At 48.6% G+C, this 25,016-nt stretch overlaps 1 protein-coding gene across 15 annotated transcripts in view; it reads right to left on the minus strand.

Moving 5' to 3' along the window:
* The window catches only part of LOC123996431 (kinesin-like protein KIF1A), a 154,533-nt gene that overhangs the window by 29,435 nt on the left and 100,082 nt on the right, over window positions 1-25,016 (minus strand). For 4 of the 15 annotated variants that reach the window (XM_046299901.1, XM_046299892.1, XM_046299865.1 and 1 more), the window contains 11 exons: window positions 20,806-20,924; window positions 20,511-20,596; window positions 17,765-17,900; window positions 16,828-16,993; window positions 16,464-16,554; window positions 16,183-16,301; window positions 10,304-10,359; window positions 8,298-8,406; window positions 7,549-7,615; window positions 7,084-7,168; window positions 6,711-6,816 (listed from right to left, as the gene is read on the minus strand). In XM_046299901.1, the coding sequence (XP_046155857.1) occupies window positions 6,711-6,816; window positions 7,084-7,168; window positions 7,549-7,615; window positions 8,298-8,406; window positions 10,304-10,359; window positions 16,183-16,301; window positions 16,464-16,554; window positions 16,828-16,993; window positions 17,765-17,900; window positions 20,511-20,596; window positions 20,806-20,924 (1,140 nt within the window). Of the gene's footprint in view, window positions 1-6,710; window positions 6,817-7,083; window positions 7,169-7,548; window positions 7,616-8,297; window positions 8,407-10,303; window positions 10,363-16,182; window positions 16,302-16,463; window positions 16,555-16,827; window positions 16,994-17,764; window positions 17,901-20,510; window positions 20,618-20,805; window positions 20,925-25,016 lie in introns of all 15 variants that reach the window. The other 11 variants (XM_046299874.1, XM_046299850.1, XM_046299805.1 and 8 more) reach the window with 8 other exon arrangements.

A 25,016-nucleotide genomic window follows, 5' to 3' on the forward strand; every position in this document is an offset into this window, starting at 1 on the left:
ACGCAGTGATGAGAGACCAGGGTGAGAGTTGAGTAAGCAGTGACCAGGGTGAGAGGTGAGTACGCAGTGACCAGGGTGAGAGGTGAGTACGCAGTGACCAGGGTGAGAGGTGAGTACGCAGTGACCGGGGTGAGAGGTGAGTACGCAGTGACCAGGGTGAGAGGTGAGTACACAGTGACCGGGGTGAAAGGTGAGTACGCAGTGACCGGGTGAGAGTTGAGTACGCAGTGACCGGAGTGAGAGGTGAGTACGCAGGGACTGGGGTGAGAGGTGAGTACACAGTGACCAGGGTGAGAGGTGAGTACGCAGTGATGAGAGACCAGGGTGAGAGTTGAGTACGCAGTGACCAGGGTGAGAGGTGAGTACGCCGTGACCAGGGTGAAAGGAGAATACGCAGTGACCAAGGTGAGAGGTGAGTACGGAGTGACCGGGGTGAGAGGTGAGTACGCAGTGACCGGGGTGAGAGGTGAGTACGCAGTGACAGTGACCAGGGTGGGGTGAGAGAGGTGAGTGACGCAGTGACCTGGGTGAGAGTTGAGTACGCAGTGACGGGGTGAGAGGTGAGTACGCAGTGACCTGGGTGAGAGGTGAGTACGCAGTGACCAGGGTGAGAGGTGAGTACGCAGTGACCAAGGTGAGAGGTGAGTACGCAGTGACCAAGGTGAGAGGTGAGTACGCAGGGACCGGGGTGAGAGGGTGAAAGGTGAGTACGCAGTGACCAGGGTGAGAGGTGAGTACGCAGTGACCAGGGTGAGAGGTGAGTACGCAGTGACGGGGGGGGAGGTGAGTACGCAGTGACCAGGGTGAGAGTGAGTGAGTGACCGGGTGAGGTGAGACAGTGACCAAGGTGAGAGGTGGTACGCAGTGACCGGGGTGAGAGGTGAGTACGCAGTGACCAGGGTGAGAGCAGTGACCGGGGTGTGAGTACGCAGTGACCGGGGTGAGAGGTGAGTACGCAGTGCGGGTGAGGGTGAGTGCGCAGTGACTGGGGTGAGTACGCAGTGACCAGGGTGAGAGTTGAGTACGCAGTGACCGGGGTGAGAGGTGAGTATGCAGTGACCGGGGTGAGAGGTGAGTACGCAGTGACTGGGGTGAGAGTTGAGTATGCAATGACCGGGGTGAGAGGTGAGTACGCAGTGACTGGGGTGAGAGGTGAGTACGCAGTGACTGGGGTGAGAGGTGAGTACGCAGTGACCGGGGTGAGAGGTGAGTACGCAGTGATGAGAGACCAGGGTGAGAGGTGAGTATGCAGTGACCGGGGTGAGAGGTGAGTACGCAGTGACCAGGGTGAAAGGAGAGTACGCAGTGACCAGGGTGAGAGTTGAGTACGCAGTGACCGGGGTGAGAGGTGAGTACGCAGTGACCGGGGTGAGAGGTGAGTACGCAGTGACCGGGGTGAGAGGTGAGTACGCAGTGACCTGGGTGAGAGTTGAGTACGCTGTGATGAGAGACCAGGGTGAGAGGTGAGTATGCAGTGACCGGGGTGAGAGGTGAGTACGCAGTGACCGGGGTGAGAAGTGAGTACGCAGTGACCGGGGTGAGAGGTGAGTACGCCGTGACCAGGGTGAGAGTTGAGTACGCAGTGACCAGGGTGAGAGTTGAGTACGCAGTGACCGGGGTGAGAGGTGAGTACGCTGTGACTGGGGTGAGAGGTGAGTACGCAGTGACCGGGGTGAGAGGTGAGTACGCTGTGACTGGGGTGAGAGGTGAGTACGCAGTGAACGGGGTGAGAGGTGAGTACGCTGTGATGAGAGACCAGGGTGAGAGGTGAGTATGCAGTGACCGGGGTGAGAGGTGAGTACGCAGTGACCAGGGTGAGAGGTGAGTAAGCAGTGACCAGGGTGAAAGGAGAGTACGCAGTGACCAGGGTGAGAGGTGAGTACGCAGTGACTGGGGTGAGAGGTGAGTACGCAGTGACCGGGTGAGAGGTGAGTACGCAGTGACCGGGGTGAGAGGTGAGTATGCAGTGATGAGAGACCAGGGTGAGACGTGAGTACGCAGTGACCAGGGTGAGAGTTGAGTATGCAGTGACCAGGGTGAGAGGTGAGTACGCAGTGACCGGGGTGAGAGGTGAGTACGCAGTGACCGGGGTGAGAGGTGAGTACGCAGTGACCGGGGTGAGAGTTGAGTACGCAGTGACCAGGGTGAGAGTTGAGTACGCAGTGACCGGGGAGAGAGGTGAGTATGCAGGGACTGGGGTGAGAGGTGAGTATGCAGTGATGAGAGACCAGGGTGAGAGTTGAGTATGCAGTGACCAGGGTGAGAGGTGAGTACGCAGTGACCAGGGTGAGAGGTGAGTACGCAGTGACCAGGGTGAGAGGTGAGTACGCAGTGACCGGGGTGAAAGGTGAGTACGCAGTGATGAGAGACCAGGGTGAGAGGTGAGTATGCAGTGACCGGGGTGAGAGGTGAGTACGCAGTGACCAGGGTGAAAGGAGAGTACGCAGTGACCAGGGTGAGAGTTGAGTACGCAGTGACCGGGGTGAGAGGTGAGTACGCAGTGACCGGGGTGAGAGGTGAGTACGCAGTGACCGGGGTGAGAGGTGAGTACGCAGTGACCTGGGTGAGAGTTGAGTACGCAGTGACCGGGGTGAGAGGTGAGTACGCAGTGACCGGGGTGAGAGTTGAGTACGCAGTGACCAGGGTGAGAGTTGAGTACGCAGTGACCGGCGTGAGAGGTGAGTACGCAGGGCCTGGGGTGAAAGGTGAGTACACAGTGACCAGGGTGAGAGGTGAGTACGCAGTGATGAGAGACCAGGGTGAGAGGTGAGTACGCAGTGACCAGGGTGAGAGGTGAGTACGCAGTGACCAGGGTGAAAGGAGAGTACGCAGTGATGAGAGACCAGGGTGAGACGTGAGTACGCAGTGACCAGGGTGAGAGTTGAGTATGCAGTGACCAGGGTGAGAGATCAGTACGCAGTGACCAGGGTGAGAGGTGAGTACGCAGTGACCAGGGTGAGAGGAGAGTACGCAGTGACCGGGGTGAGAGGTGAGTGGTCAGCTGGGATGACAGATGGACATACAGAACCCAGCAGCAGACACACTAGCAATAAGGGGAGCGTAGTGGTGACATAGTGGTGACATAGTGGTGACATAGTGGTGATATAAATAACCTTCAAATAACCTTCATAAATAACCTTCAATAATAGGAAGAGGTTGTTAATCAAGCCAGTTTTACAGGCCTACTTATCTGAAGGATCCGTGACAGGTATTTGATCGAAAGGATGGGTCACAAATCAATACGATCAATTTTGTACTAGAAATGTTTTGTTTCGTGCAACCTGTGCAGAATGATGGGTAAGTCTCGTTGAGTCGTCTTTCTCCCCACTGATCATGTGACCTCCTGCTTCTAGACAGGTAGAACCACATGTTTATTTTTGTGTTTTTTTTTACCAAGCATCAGCTGCTTCAGTGGAAGAAGAGCGGGAGAGGAGGGGTGTGTGTGTGGGGGGGGATAAAGCCTCTTTGCGTGGAAGTTGGTTGAACCAGTCAAGCTGTGCATCTTGACCGCGCGAGCTTCATCAAGCGCTCTGAGGGGGGGATAAAGCCTCTTTGCGTGGAAGTTGGTTGAACCAGTCAAGCTGTGCATCTTGACCGCGCGAGCTTCATCAAGCGCTCTGACCCATAGTCGCCTATGAGTGCCATGCATCAGCCTGTGTGCAGTGTCCGACAGCTCCACCGTGTCTTTCGAGCGATATAGTCAGCATTAGGAACGGTGTCCGGTCACATGTAAAAAGGACAGGAGCCGACCGAACACCTCTGGGGGAGGCTGACATAGAAACAGAATGGATAGAACGGCCGTCGACCATTCAAGACGACGATATGGCACACATAATGTGTACGACTGGAGGCCATTGCGAGTTTCACCCGTGAGTTTACCAGTCAAATTGGCAGAGTTTAGAGGTTCCCGAAGCCCCTTCTATTCATTATGTGCCTGTGGCGTTTGCTCTGTGTCTGTGAGGTGTTTGTGGTGGGGGGGGGGAGAAAGGTGGTGGGGGGGGGGACAAGGATGGTGTGGCTGGCTTTAGATGAGAGAATGTGTCTCCAGAGCACAGTACTCCGGAAGATTAACGCATGCTAGCGTTTCCGTAGTGATCGTGATATTTCATTTTTTTGAATTCCCGCCGAGGACCGTGAATTCAAAAAACAAATGGCAGGAGAAAACACAATGATAATGAAACATTGTTGGAGTGTTATTGTGTTTCCTTGGTTACGAAGCAAATCTAACATTTTCAGAACTGTAAATTAACTGTACAGTATGAAACAGCTCAAAACAAGGTAAATAATTCCAACAAAATAACAGCTGGAATGTTCTATATAACTTATATATTGAATAGAATTTACACTACATGGCCATAAGTATGTGGACAGCTGCTCATCAAACATCTCATTCAATTGGAGTTGGTACTCTCTTGTGCTGCTATAACAGGCCTCCAGTCTTCTGGGAAGACTTTCCACTAGATGTTGGAACATTGCTGCTATAACAGGCCTCCAGTCTTCTGGGAAGGCTTTCCACTAGATGTTGGAACATTGCTGCTATAACAGGCCTCCAGTCTTCTGGGAAGACTTTCCACTAGATGTTGGAACATTGCTGCTATAACAGGCCTCCAGTCTTCTGGGAAGGCTTTCCACTAGATGTTGGAACATTGCTGCTATAACAGGCCTCCAGTCTTCTGGGAAGGCTTTCCACTAGATGTTGGAACATTGCTGCTATAACAGGCCTCCAGTCTTCTGGGAAGGCTTTCCACTAGATGTTGGAACATTGCTGTGGGGATGTCGGAGATGAGCATTACTGATGTCGGGGCGATTAAGTGCCTGGTTCTCAGTCGGCGTTCCAATTCATCCCAATGGTGTTCGATGGGGTTGAGGTCAGGGCTCTGTGCAGACCAGTCAAGTTCTTCTACACTGATCTCGACAAACTATTTCTGGATGGATCTCGCTTTGTGCACTGGGGCATTGTCATACTGAAATAGAAAAGGGCCTTCCACAAACTGTTGCCACAAAGTTGGAAACACAGAATTGATCAAGAATGTCACTGTACTCTGTAGTATTACGATTTCCCTTCACTGGAACTAAGGAGCCTGAAACATGAAAAACAGCCCCAGACCATTATTCCTCCTCCACCAAACTTTACAGTTGGCGCTATGCATTGGGGCAGGTAGCGTTCTCCTGGCATCCAACAAACCCAGATTAGTCCGTCAGACTGCCAGATGGTGAAGCGTGATTCATAACTCCGGAGAACGCGTTACCACTGCTCCAAGAGTCCAATAGCGGCGAGCTTTACACCACTCTAGCCGACGCTTGGCGTTGCACATGTTGATCTGAGGCCTGTTATGCGGCTGCTCGGCCATGGAAACCCATTTCATGAAGTTCCCGACGAACAGTTATTGTGTTGACCTTGCTTGGAACTCGGACAGAGGACAGACGATTTTCAACGTGCTTCAGCACTCAGCGGTCCCAATCTGTGAGCTTGTGTGTTCTACCACTTTGCGGCTGAGCCGTTTTTGCTCCTAGACGTTTCCACTTCACAATAACAGCACTTACAGTTGACCGGGGCAGCTCTAGCAGGGCAGACATTTGACAGACTAACTTGTTGCAAAGGTGTCATCCTATGACTCTGCCCCATTGAAAGTCACTGAGCTCTTCAGTATGGCCATTCTACTGCCAATGTTTGTCTATGGAGATTGCATGGCGGTGTGCTCGATTTTATACACCCGTCAGTAACAACGGGTGTGGCTGAAATAGCCAAATCCACTAATTTGAAGGGGTGTCCATATACTTTTGGCCATTTAGTGTATATTGTCAAATCATAACCAATCATCAAACATAACATAGTATTCAGTTGTCTTGTGGGTTATCTCTGATTATAAACTGGGTGGTTCGAGCCCTGAATGCTGATTGGCTGGCATCCGTGGTATATCAGACCGTATACCACGGGTATGACCAAACATATATTTTTTACTGATCTAATTACACTGGTAACCAGTTTATAATAGTAATAAGGCACCTCAGGGATTTGTGGTACATGGCCAATATACCACGGCTAAGGGCTGTGTCCAGGCACTCCGAGTTGGGTCGTGCCTAAGAACACCCCATAGCCGTAGTATATTGGCCATATACCACACCCCCTCGTGCATTATAGATGAAATATACTGAGTTCCAAATGCAAGCCTATTCCCTGTATACTACTTTGTGTTTGTGTGTTGGTCATAAGTAGTGCACTGTATAGGGAATAGGGTGCCATTGGAGACCCAGATAATGTCTATGGGTCCCTACGATGGGTAGAGTCTGGTAGGTTCCCTACGATGGGTAGAGTCTGGTAGGGTCCCTACGATGGGTAGGGTCCCTACGATGGGTAGAGTCTGGTAGGGTCCTTACGTTGGCTAGAGTCTGGTATGGTCCCTACGATGGGTAAAGTCTGGTAGGGTCCCTATGATGGCTAGAGTCTGGTAGGGTCCCTACGATGGGTAGAGTCTGGTAGGGTCCCTACGATGAGTAGAGTCTGGTAGGGTCCCTACGATGAGTAGAGTCTGGTAGGGTCCCTACGATGGGTAGAGTCTGGTAGGGTCCCTACGATGAGTAGAGTCTGGTAGGGTCCCTACGATGGCTAGAGTCTGGTAGGGTCCCTACGATGGCTAGAGTCTGGTAGGGTCCCTACGATGGCTAGAGTCTGGTAGGGTCCCTACGATGGCTAGAGTCTGGTTGCATACCTGTCCTCCTGCATGGGCTTGACATGCCCAGCCGACAGGATGTTGAGTGACAGGATGTTGGGGTCTATGATGGCATCGTCCCCCTCGGGTGAGTTGCGGATACGACCTGGTGAGAGGAGGAGGAGGAGTAGGAGGAGGATGAGGAGGAGGAGGAGGAGGAGGAGGAGACGTTAGAATGGTGAGCTTGATAGATATTGATGTTGTTCATAACACAGACACATGGTACACAAACAGTCTTGAACCGACTCACCCACAGACACATGGTACACAAACAGTCTTGAACCGACTCACCCACAGACACATGGTACACAAACAGTCTTGAACCGACTCACCCACAGACACATGGTACACAAACAGTCTTGAACCGACTCACCCACAACCAGTTCCCGGACATCCTTCCACTTGATGTCTCCACCTGTCTCATGAACGATGGTCACAGTGACGCGCCTCTGGATACCCTGAGAGTGGGAGTGAGCGAGTTCAGAAACAGGAAGCATTATGTTCAGAAACAGGAAGCATTATGTTCAGAAACAGGAAGCATTATGTTCAGAAACAGGAAGCATCATGTTCAGAAACAGGAAGCCTTATGTTCAGAATAAGTAAGCATTATGTTCAGAAACAGGAAGCATTATGTTCAGAAACAGGAAGCATTATGTTCAGAAACAGGAAGCATTATGTTCAGAAACAGGAAGCATTATGTTCAGAAACAGGAAGCATTATGTTTAGAATGAGGAAGCATCATGTTCAGAAACAGGAAGCATTATGTTCAGAAACAGGAAGCATTATGTTCATACAGAACACATCAGTTCTGTACTTCTCCACTCCCTGAATGACCTACCTGGTGCAGCATAAATGTCCCATGGCAAGGCATGCCTCCTCTGTGGTCCACTCCTGCTGGGACGTAGCTGTAGGAAACAGAGACAACCATTGTTTATTTTCCTGCACAGTAACAAGCCACTCGTCGATTTCACATTGGCCAATAAATAGTTAATGCTGTTGCTGATATTGTTATTACTCTGGGTTCATACGTAAACGTTCCACGTTGGGTAATAGTTTTCTAAATGTAAAATCGTCAGAGACTGCAGTCATCTTTAATTAATTTTAGTTAACTCTTTCTTGAACTGTACTGTTGGTTTAAGGGCTTGTAAGTAAAGCATTTCATGGTAAAGTCTACACTTGTTGTATTCGGCGCATGTGACTAATAAAGTTTCATTTGATTTTGATTATTTGATAATTAATAGAACATTATTAAGAGTATATATAATGTTATAATATTGATCATGGATTAGCAGCGTCTGTTGAGGTGAAACTGGGGCTTTGCCTCTGCGTCTACAGTACTGCGTCAATGTCCATATATCACTTATATTCCCAAACAATTGTTTCCCTCTAGGTAGTATGAGTATGAGGGGTAGTGTGAATATTGGAAGGTAGCCTATAGTAATCATTTGAGCGTGGCGAGATGGAATACATCATGGAATTTAGTATAGAGCACATATATAAGGTTTTATATACACTATAGAAATTTAGTATTAATATATTGTGTGTGTATATATATATATATATATAGTATCTCTGTGGGATACTCACTCTCCACTGGCCTCCAGTTCGCAGATCTCATAGAACACCATGAGGTCATACTTGCAGTGGCAGGGCCCGGCTGTAGGGCGCATCAGGGTAGTCAGCTTGGTGGCAGGGACTAAAAGGAGGAGGTGAAGGGAGACAAGGTTACCGCCAAGGACACTCACTCTCCAGTAGCAGGGAGCAGGGAGAGCTGCGAAAGGAAGAAAGGCTTAAAAAAGAGAATAACGCAGGGAGAGATGGAGGAACCACTCAGTAAGGCAGGGTAATCAATGCAGCAGTCATCCCTTAACAATACAAGGATGTGCCTGTGAAAAATTACAATCTGCTAAAACTACCTGTAATTATTTGGGTATATTTACAATATTTCTCAAGGGAATAATGGAATAACGCTTCTGGATAAGGGTATTGTTACAAAGTAGCTCAGGTCCTACAGAAAGAGAGGTCAAGGTGTGATCGATCAAAAGCACGCTAACACAGATCTTTTTAAAAACAACAAGGAATAAATTATTGTTCATGGTAACTACAGAAGCTGAAATCCCATAGATCCATTTGAGGAAGTGTTCACAGGAGGAACTCTCGGGGAAAAATCAACCAGACAGGATAACAGTAGACACACGACAAGGCACGAGAGGAGAGCCTGTGGAAAAATCCCTGAAACACAACCTCCTCTTTTTATATCAGTTGGTAAAACATATTTTTTTTTATACTGAACTCAGTTGATAACAGAATGTAGGAGCGACGCATGAATGTGTTTGTCTATGACTACAATCTATTTGGTCATCTATAGGTGCTAATTTAAGATGTCTGTTTCTTTATCTGATTTACAATTTATCCTCTTGGCTGCATTTCCACAGTTCAGCCCAATTATGATATTTTCCCCAATTATTGGCAAAAGATCTGATCTGATTGGTCAAAAGTGTCATGAGATCAGATTTTGTCTGCCTGTGTAAATGCACATCAGAGTGATATAAAAAGAGGTTCGTTTCAAGGGACTTTCATTGGCCCAGACACACAGACAGTAACCAACCCGGTTTCTGGGCTCTGATAACTGAACAGATAGAGAGGGGCGGGGCTGGAAGACTGGTTGGCCCCTCCCCCTCAAGGAGGAAAGAGGCGGCCAATCCGGCTGCGGACAGGGCGTGGCCTGACAGAGAGTCCACCAGCGCCCCATTGAACACCTCTGGGACCAGGTAGCGAATCAGCTCCAGCGTCTTCTCCCGGTCAGGCGGCGTCTCATCGTCTGCTACTTCACAGTCACATGTAGAGTGACGTGACAATTCACAACATAAGAGTACAGCCAATAGCATCAAGCGTGACATTACACAACATAAGAGTACAGCCAATAGCATCAAGCGTGACATTACACAACATAAGAGTACAGCCAACAGCATCAAGGGTGACATTACACAACATAAGAGTACAGCCAACAGCATCAAGGGTGACATTACATAGACTAACAGAACACGAGTACGGAGGCAATGCAACAGACATGCGCTGTAGGTAGCAACATAGAGTACTGTACACATGCCATACAACAGAATGATACATACTGTATACTGTGAACTGTGTACTGTGTGCTGTGTGCTGTGTGCTGTGTACTGTGTACTGTTTACTGTGTACTGTGTGCTGTGTACTGTGTGCTGTGTGCTGTGTACTGTGTGCTGTATACTGTGAACTGTGTGCTGTATACTGTGTGTGTACTGTGTGCTGTGTGCTGTGTACTGTGTACTTGTGTTGTGCTGTGTACTCTGTACTGTGTGCTGTGTACTGTGTACTGTGTGTACTGTGTACTATGTACCGTGTACTGTGTACCGTGTACAATGTACTGTGTACCGTGTGCTGTGTACCGTGTGCTGTGTACCGTGTGCTGTGTACCGTGTGCTGTGTACCGTGTACTATCTGCTGTGTACTGTGTACTGCTTCAAAATAAAAACAGACATATATTTTATGTAGATCCATTTTTTGGGGGGGGTTGAAGTCTATTTGTTTACTAAGACTGTTCTGGTGTTTACCTGGTTTGGACAGGGGCATGACTTTGGGGAACTGCCTTCTGCAGGGACGCAAAGGGCTGCTGGGAGAGAGACAGGTACACTAAGTTATACAGTATTACACAGTATTATACAGTATTATACAGTATGTTACCGTCACATCAAAAAGACAGAAGATACGTTTTCCCCCCAGAGACTTCGTAGCGTTAAGATTATCGTTAGAAACTTCTAGTAACGGAGGTGTTTCCCAAAAAACGTTGTTACTACCTTGGCTCTTATTAAAGGACGACTGCACTTTCTGATTTGGCCTCAATTTAGATTTGGTTAATAAAGTGGCCATGACTGATTTAAAACATGAGTTGGTTTCGTGATTGCACACCTATTAGTTTTCTCATAAAAATAATTTACAATATTTGTATATGAATTTCTACAATTTACAGATGGTTAAAGTTTTTTTTTTATATATAATTTATATTTAGTTTACTATTGGAATTTGAAAGTATTGTCCAATGTGCATTGTGTAATTTACAGATGGTCCCTAACGAGCCCCATAGGGATATCCAAAGTCAACCCACATTTACCACGAAGGATTACGATTGGGCCACATGGGAGGTGCACTCCAAATTTCTGACTTGTTGCCAGATGTGGGCGGGATTGAAAAAAATTCAACCTTCATTTGCATTGTGATGCAATCAAAACTCGGTTTTGGATGAGCCTGACTTTATGACCGAAATTATCCTATTTTAAAAAACTTTTTTTTTACACTTTGTAGTAAATTTTGGTCAGTAGAATAAACTCATATTGACAGATGCTTTCTAAAGGACACGTTTTGCTTTTAAGGGGCAGTTGCTCTTTAGAAAAACGTTTGCAACGTCTATCAGTGATCCAGACCATTCTCAACACAGACGTCTATCAGTGATCCAGACCATTCTCAACGTAGACGTCTATCAGTGATCCAGACCTCTATCAGTGATCCAGACCATTCTCAACGTAGACGTCTATCAGTGATCCAGACGTCTATCAGTGATCCAGAACATTCTCAACGTAGACGTCTATCAGTGATCCAGAACATTCTCAACGTAGACGTCTATCAGTGATCCAGACCATTCTCAACACAGACGTCTATCAGTGATCCAGACGTCTATCAGTGATCCAGACCATTCTCAACACAGACGTCTATCAGTGATCCAGAACATTCTCAACGTAGACGTCTATCAGTGATCCAGACCATTCTCAACACAGACGTCTATCAGTGATCCAGACGTCTATCAGTGATCCAGATGTCTATCAGTGATCCAGACCTCTATCAGTGATCCAGACCATTCTCAACACAGACGTCTATCAGTGATCCAGACCATTCTCAACGTAGACGTCTATCAGTGATCCAGACGTCTATCAGTGATCCAGACCATTCTCAACACAGACGTCTATCAGTGATCCAGAACATTCTCAACGTAGACGTCTATCAGTGATCCAGACGTCTATCAGTGATCCAGACCATTCTCAACACAGACGTCTATCAGTGATCCAGACCAGAGACGTCTATCAGTGATCCAGAACATTCTCAACGTACGTCTATCAGTGATCCAGAACATTCTCAACGTGCGTCTATCAGTGATCCAGACCATTCTCAACACAGGCGTCTATCAGTGATCCAGACGTCTATCAGTGATCCAGACCATTCTCAACACAGGCGTCTATCAGTGATCCAGAACATTCTCAACGTAGGCGTCTATCAGTGATCCAGCGTCTATCAGTGATCCAGACCATTCTCAAAGGCGTCTATCAGTGATCCAGACCATTCTCAACACAGGCGTCTATCAGTGATCCAGGCGTCTATCAGTGATCCAGATGTCTATCAGTGATCCAGACCTCTATCAGTGATCCAGACCATTCTCAACACAGACGTCTATCAGTGATCCAGACCATTCTCAACGTAGACGTCTATCAGTGATCCAGACCATTCTCAACGTAGACGTCTATCAGTGATCCAGACGTCTATCAGTGATCCAGACCATTCTCAACACAGACGTCTATCAGTGATACAGACCATTCTCAACGTAGACGTCTATCAGTGATCCAGACCATTCTCAACGTAGACGTCTATCAGTGATCCAGACGTCTATCAGTGATCCAGACCATTCTCAACACAGACGTCTATCAGTGATCCAGAACATTCTCAACGTAGACGTCTATCAGTGATCCAGACGTCTATCAGTGATCCAGACCATTCTCAACACAGACGTCTATCAGTGATCCAGACCATTCTCAACGTAGACGTCTATCAGTGATCCAGAACATTCTCAACGTAGACGTCTATCAGTGATCCAGAACATTCTCAACGTAGACGTCTATCAGTGATCCAGACCATTCTCAACACAGACGTCTATCAGTGATCCAGACGTCTATCAGTGATCCAGACCATTCTCAACACAGACGTCTATCAGTGATCCAGAACATTCTCAACGTAGACGTCTATCAGTGATCCAGACGTCTATCAGTGATCCAGACCATTCTCAACGTAGACGTCTATCAGTGATCCAGACCATTCTCAACACAGACGTCTATCAGTGATCCAGACGTCTATCAGTGATCCAGATGTCTATCAGTGATCCAGACCTCTATCAGTGATCCAGACCATTCTCAACACAGACGTCTATCAGTGATCCAGACCATTCTCAACGTAGACGTCTATCAGTGATCCAGACCATTCTCACAGCGTCTATCAGTGATCCAGACGTCTATCAGTGATCCAGACCATTCTCAACACAGACGTCTATCAGTGATACAGACCATTCTTGAGGCGTCTATTGATCCAGACCATTCTCAACGAGGCGTCTATCAGTGATCCAGACGTCTATCAGTGATCCAGACCATTCTCAACACAGACGTCTATCAGTGATCCAGAACATTCTCAACGTAGACGTCTATCAGTGATCCAGACGTCTATCAGTGATCCAGACCATTCTCAACACAGACGTCTATCAGTGATCCAGACCATTCTCAACGTAGACGTCTATCAGTGATCCAGAACATTCTCAACGTAGACGTCTATCAGTGATCCAGAACATTCTCAACGTAGACGTCTATCAGTGATCCAGACCATTCTCAACACAGACGTCTATCAGTGACGTCTATCAGTGATCCAGACCATTCTCAACGTAGACGTCTATCAGTGATCCAGACCATTCTCAACACTACGTCTATCAGTGATCCAGACGTTTCAGTGATCCAGATGTCTATCAGTGATCCAGACCTCTATCAGTGATCCAGACCATTCTCAACACAGACGTCTATCAGTGATCCAGACCATTCTCAACGTAGACGTCTATCAGTGATCCAGACCATTCTCAACAGACGTCTATCAGTGATCCAGACCATTCTCAACGTAGACGTCTATCAGTGATAAATAAAATAAAATTGTGTGTGAATGATGTGCCCAATCTGTGAATTAGTATTGGGTAAGCCTAATAAACTACCTCAATAGCCTATTTGCAACCATAGGTGGTTAATATATCTCCAGGAGATGATCCACACGAACGTTCTCTCTACGTGCTTGTTTTGGGGGGAAACACACCTATGGAACGTTCTCTCTACGCGCTTGTTTTGGGGGAAACACACCTATCGAACGTTCTCTCTACGTGCTTGTTTTGGGGGAAGCACACCTATCGAAACGTGCTTGTTTTGGGGGAAGCACACCTATCGAACGTTCTCTCTACGTGCTTGTTTTGGTGGGAAACACACCTATCGAACGTTCTCTCTACGTGCTTGTTTTGGGGGGAAACACACCTATCGAACGTTCTCTCTACGTGCTTGTTTTGGGGGGAAACACACCTATCGAACGTTCTCTCTACGTGCTTGTTTTGGGGGGAAGCACACCTATCGAATGTTCTCTCTACGTGCTTGTTTTGGGGGGAAGCACACCTATCGAACGTTCTCTACGCGCTTGTTTTGGGGGGAAACACACCTATCGAACGTTCTCTCTACGTGCTTGTTTTGGGGAAACACACCTATCGAACGTTCTCTCTACGTGCTTGTTTTGGGGGGAAGCACACCTATCGAATGTTCTCTCTACGTGCTTGTTTTGGGGGGAAGCACACCTATCGAACGTTCTCTCTACGTGCTTGTTTTGGTGGGAAACACACCTATCGAACGTTCTCTCTACGTGCTTGTTTTGGGGGGAAACACACCTATCGAACGTTCTCTCTACGTGCTTGTTTTGGGGGAAACACACCTATCGAACGTTCTCTCTACGTGCTTGTTTTGGGGGAAGCACACCTATCGAATGTTCTCTCTACGTGCTTGTTTTGGGGGGAAGCACACCTATCGAACGTTCTCTCTACGTGCTTGTTTTGGTGGGAAACACACCTATCGAACGTTCTCTCTACGTGCTTGTTTTGGGGGGAAACACACCTATTGAACGTTCTCTCTACGTGCTTGTTTTGGGGGAAACACACCTATCGAACGTTCTTCTCGTGCTTATTTGGGGGAAACACACCTCGAACGTTCTCTCTACGTACTTATTTGGGGGAAACACACCTATCGAACGTTCTCTCTACGTGCTTGTTTTTGGGGAAGCACACCTATCGAACTTTCTCTCTACGTGCTTGTTTTGGGGGAAACACACCTATCGAACGTTCTCTCTACGTGCTTGTTTTGGGGGAAACACACCTATCGAACGTTCTCTCTACGTGCTTATTTGGGGGGAAACACACCTATCGAACGTTCTCTCTACGTACTTATTTGGGGGGAAACACACCTATCGAACGTTCTCTCTACGTGCTTGTTTTGGGGGAAGCACACCTATCGAACTTTCTCTCTACGTGCTTGTTTTGGGGGAAACACACCTATCGAACGTTCTCTCTACGTGCTTGTTTTGGGGGAAACACACCTATCGAACGTTCTCTCTACGTGCTTGTTTTGGGGGGAAACACACCTATCGAACGTTCTCTCTACGTGCTTGTTTTGGGGGGAAACACACCTATCGAACGTTCTCTCTACGTGCTTGTTTTGGGGGGAAACACACCTATCGAACGTTCTCTCTACGTGCTTATTTGGGGGGAAACACACCTATCGAACGTTCTCTCTACGTACTTATTTGGGGGGAAACACACCTATCGAACGTTCTCTCTACGTGCTTGTTTTTGGGGGAAGCACACCTATCGAACTTTCTCTCTACGTGCTTGTTTTGGGGGGAAACACACCTATCGAACGTTCTCTCTACGTGCTTGTTTTGGGGGGAAACACACCTATCGAACGTTCTCTCTACATGCTTATTTGGGGGGAAACACACCTATCAAACGTTCTCTCTACGTGCTTGTTTTGGGGGGAAGCACACCTATCGAACTTTCTCTCTACGTGCTTGTTTTGGGAAACACACCTATCGAACGTTCTCTCTACGTGCTTGTTTTGGGGGAAACACACCTATCGAACGTTCTCTCTACGTGCTTGTTTTGGGGGGAAACACACCTATCGAACGTTCTCTCTACGTGCTTGTTTTGGGGGGAAACACACCTATCGAACGTTCTCTCTACGTGCTTGTTTTGGGGGGGAAACACACCTATCGAACGTTCTCTCTACGTGCTTGTATTGGGGGGAAACCCTCTTTGGCTTGTAAAAAATAACGACGACTCTGCTACGATCAACGTAACACTTAGGTTACATCGGGGAAATGAGGCCCTGTCCATTACAATGAACATAATATAGTGGTCCTCTGTAGCTCAGTTGGTAGAGCATGGCGCTTGTAACGCCAGGGTAGTGGGTTCGATTCCCGGGACCACCCATACGTAGAATGTATGCACACATGACTGTAAGTCGCTTTGGATAAAAGCGTCTGCTAAATGGCATATATTATTATATTATTATATATACATAATGACGAGAGTGACCAGCGCCTACTGTACCTAATCAGGTCCTTGCACAGAGCAGGGAAGGGCTGTTTCTGGTAGTGACCAAACACCTCAAACACCACAGGCTGGGTCTTGATATAGTCCACAAAGGATTTGGTGACCTCTACAGCAATCTGTTAAACCAATAAATATATAGCTAGTTATAAACACTTGAGAAACAAAAGCATATCTAACCATCACATGTGTGTATTTCCTTCTTGGTGCCACCTGCATACTACAGTATTTACTGTAAAACACAGAGCTTTATAATGAAATGTGATTGATCGACTGCTTACGTTCTGTACGTGGTAGAAGCCCAGAGGAGGGCCTCGCCCTGTGTTCTTCAGAGGCTCTGTGGAAAAGGCCTCATCGTGACAGTGGATGAAACTGTAGGTAAACCCGAAAGAGAGAGAGAGAAAGAGAGAGAGGGGGGGAGAGAGAGAGAGAGAGAGAGAGAGAGAGAGAGAGAGAGAGAGGGAGGGAGGGAGGGAGGGAGAGAGAGAGGGAGAGAGAGAGAGAGAGAGAGAGAGAGAGAGAGAGAGAGAGAGAGAGAGAGGCTTGTTAGCTACCACTCACAGTCTGTTACGGAGGGTCTAATAGATCTGTTGATCTGAAAAATCTTAGAACCTACAAAAAACAATAACAACAACAACAACTCACTTGAACTGGCAGAAGATGTCAGCGTACTCTGCTGAGATGCTGGAGGCCTGGAGGACCGTCACTCTGAAGGTGAAAATGTTACCTATCCTCAGATGTTCCGGGGCTCCGTCCAGAGCTCCTCCCTCCAGGTTGGTCTTCAGGGGGCTCTCCAACTCATCTGGACTGGCTACAGGAGGGGGGAAGGGGGAGAAGAGACATTGAGTATATGTAGTGTGCGAATTCTCTCCGTAATACACCACCCTACATCCTTACAACTGTATATCTTCCGTGAATCTGTTGGTTAACTCTGGCACACTCTCATAAACACACTGCCTACCCGCACATAAATACATTTAACATAATGAATATAAGTACTGTGCACGCGGACAGACCACACCCGCACAAACAGTTTGATGAGAGACCACAGATAGTCTCTCTCGCAATGACAGTTTGATGAGGTACCACAGCAGCTGAGGAGAGACAGTTTGATGAGGTACCACAGCAGCTGAGGAGAGACAGTTTGATGAGGTACCACAGCAGCTGAGGAGAGACAGTTTGATGAGGTACCACAGCAGCTGAGGAGAGACAGTTTGATGAGACATCACAGCAGCTGAGGAGAGACAGTTTGATGAGGTACCACAGCAGCTGAGGAGAGACAGTTTGATGAGACATCACAGCAGCTGAGGAGAGAGTTTGATGAGGTACCACAGCGGCTGAGGAGAGACAGTTTGATGAGACATCACAGCAGCTGAGGAGAGACAGTTTGATGAGACATCACAGCAGCTGAGGAGAGACAGTTTGATGAGGTTCCACAGCAGCTGAGGAGAGACAGTTTGATGAGGTACCACAGCGACTGAGGAGAGACAGTTTGAGGAGGTACCACAGCAGCTGAGGAGAGACAGTTTAATGAGACATCACAGTGGCGGAGACAAGAGACTACACAGCCATTGGTCGTTACCCGCACAATTGTTGTTGTTGACCTCATCGGCCGAGGGTTCCATCCCTGAGTTCTGTCCCTCCCCTTCCACGAAACGCAGCTCTTCCTGGGACTCCCCGATATGGGATAGACCAGTGGGGCACGACTCAGCCTGGAACTGACCACAAGGGACAGCATACAGTCAACAAAGCTGGGGGGTAGGCCTAGTCACTGACTAGCCACAAGATAGCATACAGTCGACAAAGCTGGGGGGTAGGCCTAGTGACTGACTAGCCACAAGACAGCATACAGTCAACAAAGCTGGGGGGTAGGCCTAGTCACTGACTAGCCACAAGATAGCATACAGTTAACAAAGTTAGAGGGGGTAGGCCTAGTCACTGACTAGCCACAAGATAGCATACAGTCAACAAAGCTGGGAGGTAGACCTAGTCACTGACTAGCCACAAGATAGCATACAGTTAACAAAGCTAGAGACCGTTGCCAATGACTAGCATACAGTTAACAAAGAGGGGGTAGCCAGCCACTGACAGTTAGCAAGGCTAGAGGGGGTAGCCAGCTACTGACAGTTAGCAAGGCTAGAGGTGGTAGCCAGCCACTGACCATTAGCAAAGATAGTGGAGGCAGCCTAGCCACTGACCGTTAGCAAAGATAGTGGAGGCAGCCTAGCCACTGACCGTTAGCAAAGATAGTGGAGGCAGCCTAGCCACTGACCATTAGCAAAGCTAGTGGGGGCAGCCTAGCCACTGACCGTTAGCAAAGCTAGTGGGGGCAGCCTAGCCACTGACCGCTAGCAAAGCTAGTGGGGGCAGCCTAGCCACTGACCATTAGCAAAGCTAGTGGGGGCAGCCTAGCCACTGACCGTTAGCAAAGCTAGTGGGGGCAGCCTAGCCACTGACCGTTAGCAAAGCTAGTGGGGGCAGCCTAGCCACTGACCGTTAGCAAAGATAGTGGGGGCAGCCTAGCCACTGACCATTAGCAAAGATAGTGGGGGCAGCCTAGCCACTGACCATTAGCAAAGATAGTGGGGGCAGCCTAGCCACTGACCGTTAGCAAAGCTAGTGGGGGCAGCCTAGCCACTGACCGTTAGCAAAGCTAGTGGGGGCAGCCTAGCCACTGACCGTTAGCAAAGATAGTGGGGGCAGCCTAGCCACTGACCGTTAGCAAAGCCAGTGGGGGCAGCCTAGCCACTGACCGTTAGCAAAGTTAGTGGGGGCAGCCTAGCCACTGACCGTTAGCAAAGCTAGTGGGGGCAGCCTAGCCACTGACCGTTAGCAAAGCTAGAGGGGGCAGCCTAGCCACTGTCCGTTAGCAAAGCTAGAGGGGGCAGCCTAGCCACTGACCGTTAGCAAAGCTAGTGGGGGCAGCCTAGCCACTGACCATTAGCAAAGCTAGTGGGGGCAGCCTAGCCACTGACCGTTAGCAAAGCTAGTGGGGGCAGCCTAGCCACTGACCATTAGCAAAGCTAGTGGGGGCAGCCTAGCCACTGTCCGTTAGCAAAGCTAGAGGGGGCAGCCTAGCCACTGACCGTTAGCAAAGCTAGTGGGGGCAGCCTAGCCACTGACCATTAGCAAAGCCAGTGGGGGCAGCCTAGCCACTGTCCGTTAGCAAAGCTAGTGGGGGCAGCCTAGCCACTGACCGTTAGCAAAGCTAGTTAGGCAGCCTAGCCACTGACCGTTAGCAAAGCTAGTGGGGGCAGCCTAGCCACTGACCGTTAGCAAAGCCAGTGGGGGCAGCCTAGCCACTGACCGTTAGCAAAGATAGTGGGGGCAGCCTAGCCACTGACCGTTAGCAAAGCTAGTGGGGGCAGCCTAGCCACTGACCGTTAGCAAAGCTAGAGGGGGCAGCCTAGCCACTGTCCGTTAGCAAAGCTAGTGGGGGCAGCCTAGCCACTGACCATTAGCAAAGCTAGTGGGGGCAGCCTAGCCACTGTCCGTTAGCAAAGCTAGAGGGGGCAGCCTAGCCACTGACCGTTAGCAAAGCTAGTGGGGGCAGCCTAGCCACTGACCATTAGCAAAGCTAGTGGGGGCAGCCTAGCCACTGACCGTTAGCAAAGCTAGTGGGGGCAGCCTAGCCACTGACCATTAGCAAAGCTAGTGGGGGCAGCCTAGCCACTGTCCGTTAGCAAAGCTAGAGGGGGCAGCCTAGCCACTGACCGTTAGCAAAGCTAGTGGGGGCAGCCTAGCCACTGACCGTTAGCAAAGCCAGTGGGGGCAGCCTAGCCACTGTCCGTTAGCAAAGCTAGTGGGGGCAGCCTAGCCACTGACCGTTAGCAAAGCTAGTTAGGCAGCCTAGCCACTGACCGTTAGCAAAGCTAGTGGGGGCAGCCTAACCACTGACCGTTAGCAAAGCCAGTGGGGGCAGCCTAGCCACTGACCGTTAGCAAAGATGGGGGCAGCCTAGCCACTGACCGTTAGCAAAGCTAGTGGGGGCAGCCTAGCCACTGACCGTTAGCAAAGCTAGAGGGGGCAGCCTAGCCACTGTCCGTTAGCAAAGCTAGTGGGGGCAGCCTAGCCACTGACCATTAGCAAAGCTAGTGGGGGCAGCCTAGCCACTAACCATTAGCAAAGCTAGAGGGGGCAGCCTAGCCACTGACCATTAGCAAAGTTAGTGGGGGCAGCCTAGCCACTGACCGTTAGCAAAGCTAAGAGTCCTCTATCTATCTCTATGACTCCCGACAGTTAGCTAGTAAAACTAGGGGAGCTACATAGGCACTGACTAGAGAAAAGAGTGCCCGATACCCTCTGGGGGTTTGATTCGGGAGACGTACCTTCTCAAACTCCCGGTCCTCGAAGGAGATCTTGGCGGTGCCAGACTGACGGACACCGGAGCCGTAGTCCGGTGCCTCCTCATCAGCTGGAGGGAAACACAAAACACCTTCACTTGACTTCCTCTAGAAGTCACACTCAGTCTGTCCTAGAGAGTTAATCCCTACCTGAGCTAATATACTGGCTGTAATGTGGGTCTTATGAAGTTCCATGTACTGTACAGCTCCCTACGCTTTATGTTAGGCTATTAGTTTGATTGATTGTAATGTGGGTGGAGGTCTATGGTCCAGGTTTTACCTGAGATTGCCTGTACAGCCACCCGGAGAAATCCTTTGACCTCTCCCTTCTCACTGATGACGGCCACACGATGGACCAGGGGCACAGGGTACAGCAGGTTACTCAGGTACACAAAGGCTCTGTAGGGGAGGGACACAGGGACACAGGGAGAGATGGAGGGGTGCAGAGAGGGGGAGCGAGAGAGAGAGAGAGAGAGAGGGAGAGAGAAGGGGGGAGAAAGGGACACAGGGAGAGATGGAGAGGTGCAAAGAGGGGGGAGAGAGAGAGAGAGAGAGAGAGAGAGAGAGAGAGAGAGAGAGAGAGAGAGAGAGAGAGAGAGAGAGAGGGGGGGACAGGGAGAGAGGGAGAGGTGCAGAGAGAGAGAGGTGCAGAGAGGGGAGAGAGAGAGACAGTGAGAGAGAAAAGAGAAGAGAGAGAGAGAGGAAGAGAGAGCGGGGGGGAGACAGGGACACAGGGAGAGAGGGAGAGATGCAGAGAGGGGAGAGAGCGAGACAGTGAGAGAGAAAAGAGAAGAGAGAGAGAGAGAGTTCGAAAGTACCATTAGAGAGCTCAGATAGACCAGAACAGTGAGAGAGATAACGTACAGAGATAATGAGATAATAACGGAACATTAACACAGCACGAGACAAACACACCAAGCTGCAAAGCAACCAAACAGAAGCCGGGACTGCACTCTACTGGACAGCTCTGGTGATGACCATGGCTACCCTTACCTATCCCCTCTCTGGGTGTGTCTGGTCAACATAATAGCTTTAGGTCAAGATAACAGCGGAACAATTAAGGAGCAGGAGGGAGGCTGTGTTTTTAGTTTTTGAGAGCTTGGTGAGGCTAAGGAGCATGTTATGCCGAAGGTGAAACTACTGTACGTCTTCTGTCTCTCTCTCCTCCTCTCTCTCTCTCTCTCTCTCTCTCTCTCTCTCTCTCTCTCTCTCTCTCTCTCTCTCTCTCTCTCTACGTATATATATATATATATATATGAAGCTTCAACTGACTGCGACACATAGCCTACAGTAGGCCTATGTCTTGATGGGGACAGACACCTCAGAATCCATTCAGTCTGTCTGTCTGTCCAGCCAACTACAGCATGGGGAGAGCTCATCACTACATCCTTTACAAGTAACAATACAGTGAAATCTTAGACGCTCTGAAAGTCTGTAATTATCATCACAAGAGATTTGTTGAAGAGATTTAAAGCAGATGTAGGAACATCTTCTTGAGGATATTTAGTTTCATTCTCTTGTCAGAGACCGTAGCTCTTATACTCTGTACCAGGGTGTAGGGTTAGCTCTTATACTATGTACCAGGCTGTAGGTTTAGCTCTTATACTCTGTAACATACTTTAGGCCTACTATTTTGTCTTGCAGTCGAGGACCACATTTCCCAAGAACCAATGGGGCGGGTAGACATTTAGGGGGTAAAGGAGTGGTAGAAAAGGGTAGGCAAACAACTAGATTGGTGAGGTGTAAAGAAGGCATGCTCGGGACAAAAAGAAAGGCCTTCTTGACTTAAATTAATAAAATAAAATAAAATCGAGCAGAAACGAAACATGGCTAAAAGCTTGAACCAACAGCCAACAGCTTGAAATGTGTTACGACGGGGGGAAGAGGACGTTAAACACAAACATAAACACAAAATAGAGGTGTAGAGGTGCTGGTTTGTGCAAAGAGAAGGGGAGCCAATTCCCATGTCAAATTTTAACAAAAAAAAAAAGTCAATATAAAGAATATTGTGCTCTGGCATGCCTAAAAGAGACAGCTGTAGTAGAAACCAGCTCTTTCATCATTGAGATATTGAGTCTTCCTGAATCAGTTGTTTCACATAAATCATTTGATGAATCATTTGAAGAATCATTTGATGATTAGTTTCTACTTATCATCAAGAGAACATTCATGATGTGACAAAGACATCTAGCCATGGAGTGGCTGCCGTTTGCATTATGCACAAACAGATGTCAGAAGATATATGAGACATGTTAGTGTTTAAGATGATGGTCTCCTTATTTAAAAAAATGTACATATATATATTTTTCTTTTCTTTTCAGACATACAAAAAGGTGAGACACACACCTCAAACATTGTATGTCTCTCTTGTTGAGCAACAACTTTGCTTGGATTACAACTAAAGCGAAAGTGGCATGGATGGATCCACCAATGAACCATGGAGCCATGGATGGATCCACCAATGAACCATGGAGCCATGGATGGATCCACCAATGAACCATGGAACCATGGATGGATCCACCAATGAACCATGGAACCATGGATGGATCCACCAATGAACCATGGAGCCATGGATGGATCCACCAATGAACCATGGAGCCATGGATGGATGTCAAGCCACTATCAAATCCTTCTTGGTGTGATCTGTGTAGCCTAGATCAAGCCCTGGTGTGATCTGTGTAGCCTAGATCAAGCCCTGGTGTGATCTGTGTAGCCTATATCAAGCCCTGTTGTGATCCGTGTAGCCTAGATCAAGCCCTGGTGTGATCTGTGTAGCCTAGATCAAGCCCTGGTGTGATCTGTGTAGCCTAGATCAAGCCCTGGTGTGATCTGTGTAGCCTATATCAAGCCCTGTTGTGATCTGTGTAGCCTATATCAAGCCCTGGTGTGATCGGTGTAGCCTAGATCAAGCCCTGGTGTGAAAGTAAGAAACAGTTTAAGGTAAATGCTCACAAGACAAGACATTTCTGATGAGATTCAAAAGTATGAAAATGATAAATGAAAGCCCCAAAATGTCTACCAATTTCTTTAGATATTTGTTCCATCTTTGGCGTATGATAGTTAAAGAAGAAGCCTTATTCAGGAAAATAACAGTGTGGCTGGTAATTACCAATGATGATATTTCTCCCTGAGAACCGAGGCAAGGAGTGCTGTCTGACGCAGCTAGATTAACGTGAGCTGGAGTGCTAACAGCTATAATTTTTAGGGAGTGCCTCTAATTGTGTAATTCATGAAAGGGCAGTTTGGCTTCTAGGGAGCTGGTAGGGAGCTGGTAGGGAGCTTCTAGGGAGCTGGTAGGGAGCTGGTAGGGAGCTTCTAGGGAGATGGTAGGGAGCTGGTAGGGAGCTGGTAGGGAGCTGGTAGGGAGAAGGGTAGGGAGCTGGTAGGGAGATGGTAGGGAGCTGGTAGGGAGATGGTAGGGAGCTGGTAGGGAGCTTCTAGGGAGCTGGTAGGGAGCTGGTAGGGAGCTTCTAGGGAGATGGTAGGGAGCTGGTAGGGAGCTGGTAGGGAGCTTCTAGGGAGCTGGTAGGGAGATGGTAGGGAGATGGTAGGGAGATGGTAGGGAGCTGGTAGGGAGAAGGGTAGGGAGCTGGTAGGGAGATGGTAGGGAGCTGGTAGGGAGATGGTAGGGAGATGGTAGGGAGCTGGTAGGGAGATGGTAGGGAGCTGGTAGGGAGCTGGTAGGGAGATGGTAGGGAGATGGTATGGAGCTAGTAGGGAGCTGGAAGGGAGCTTTTAGGGAGCTGGTAGGGAGCTTCTAGGGAGCTGGTAGGGAGCTTCTAGGGAGCTGTTAGGGAGCTTCTAGGGAGCTGGTAGGGAGCTTCTCGGGAGTTTCTTAGGAGCTGGTATGGAGTTGGTAGGGAGCAGTTAGGGAGATGTTAGGGACTGGCAGGGAGCTTGTACAGAGCTTCTAGGGAGCTGGTAGGGAGCTGGTAGGGAGATGGTAGGAAGCTTCCAAGGACCTGGTAGGGAGCTTTTAGGGAGATGGTACGGTCTGATAGGGAGCTGGTAGGGAGCTTTTAGGGAGATGGTACGGTCTGGTAGGGAGCTGGTAGGGAGCTGGTAGGGTCTACCTCAGAGCTCATAGGAACTGGCCTGCTCGCCTCCCTAACACTGAGGAAGTACAGCTCCCGCTCAGCCCAGTCAAAACTGTTCGCTGCCCTGGCCCCCCAATGGTGGAACAAACTCCCTCACGACGCCAGGACAGCGGAGTCAATCACCACCTTCCGGAGACACCTGAAACCCCACCTCTTTAAGGAATACCTAGGATAGGATAAGTAATCCCTCTCCCCCCTCTAAGATTTAGATGCACTATTGTAAAGTGACTGTTCCACTGGATGTCATAAGGTGAATGCACCAATTTGTAAGTCGCTCTGGATAAGAGCGTCTGCTAAATGACTTAAATGTAAATGTAAATGTAACTAAGTCTAAAGGGGCATTCACACCCAAATGGTTTGGTGCGTTTTTTTCTGAACTAATTTACCCAATTAG

Source organism: Oncorhynchus gorbuscha, linkage group LG02, assembly GCF_021184085.1.
Source record: "Oncorhynchus gorbuscha isolate QuinsamMale2020 ecotype Even-year linkage group LG02, OgorEven_v1.0, whole genome shotgun sequence".
NCBI classification, from domain to species: domain Eukaryota; kingdom Metazoa; phylum Chordata; class Actinopteri; order Salmoniformes; family Salmonidae; genus Oncorhynchus; species Oncorhynchus gorbuscha.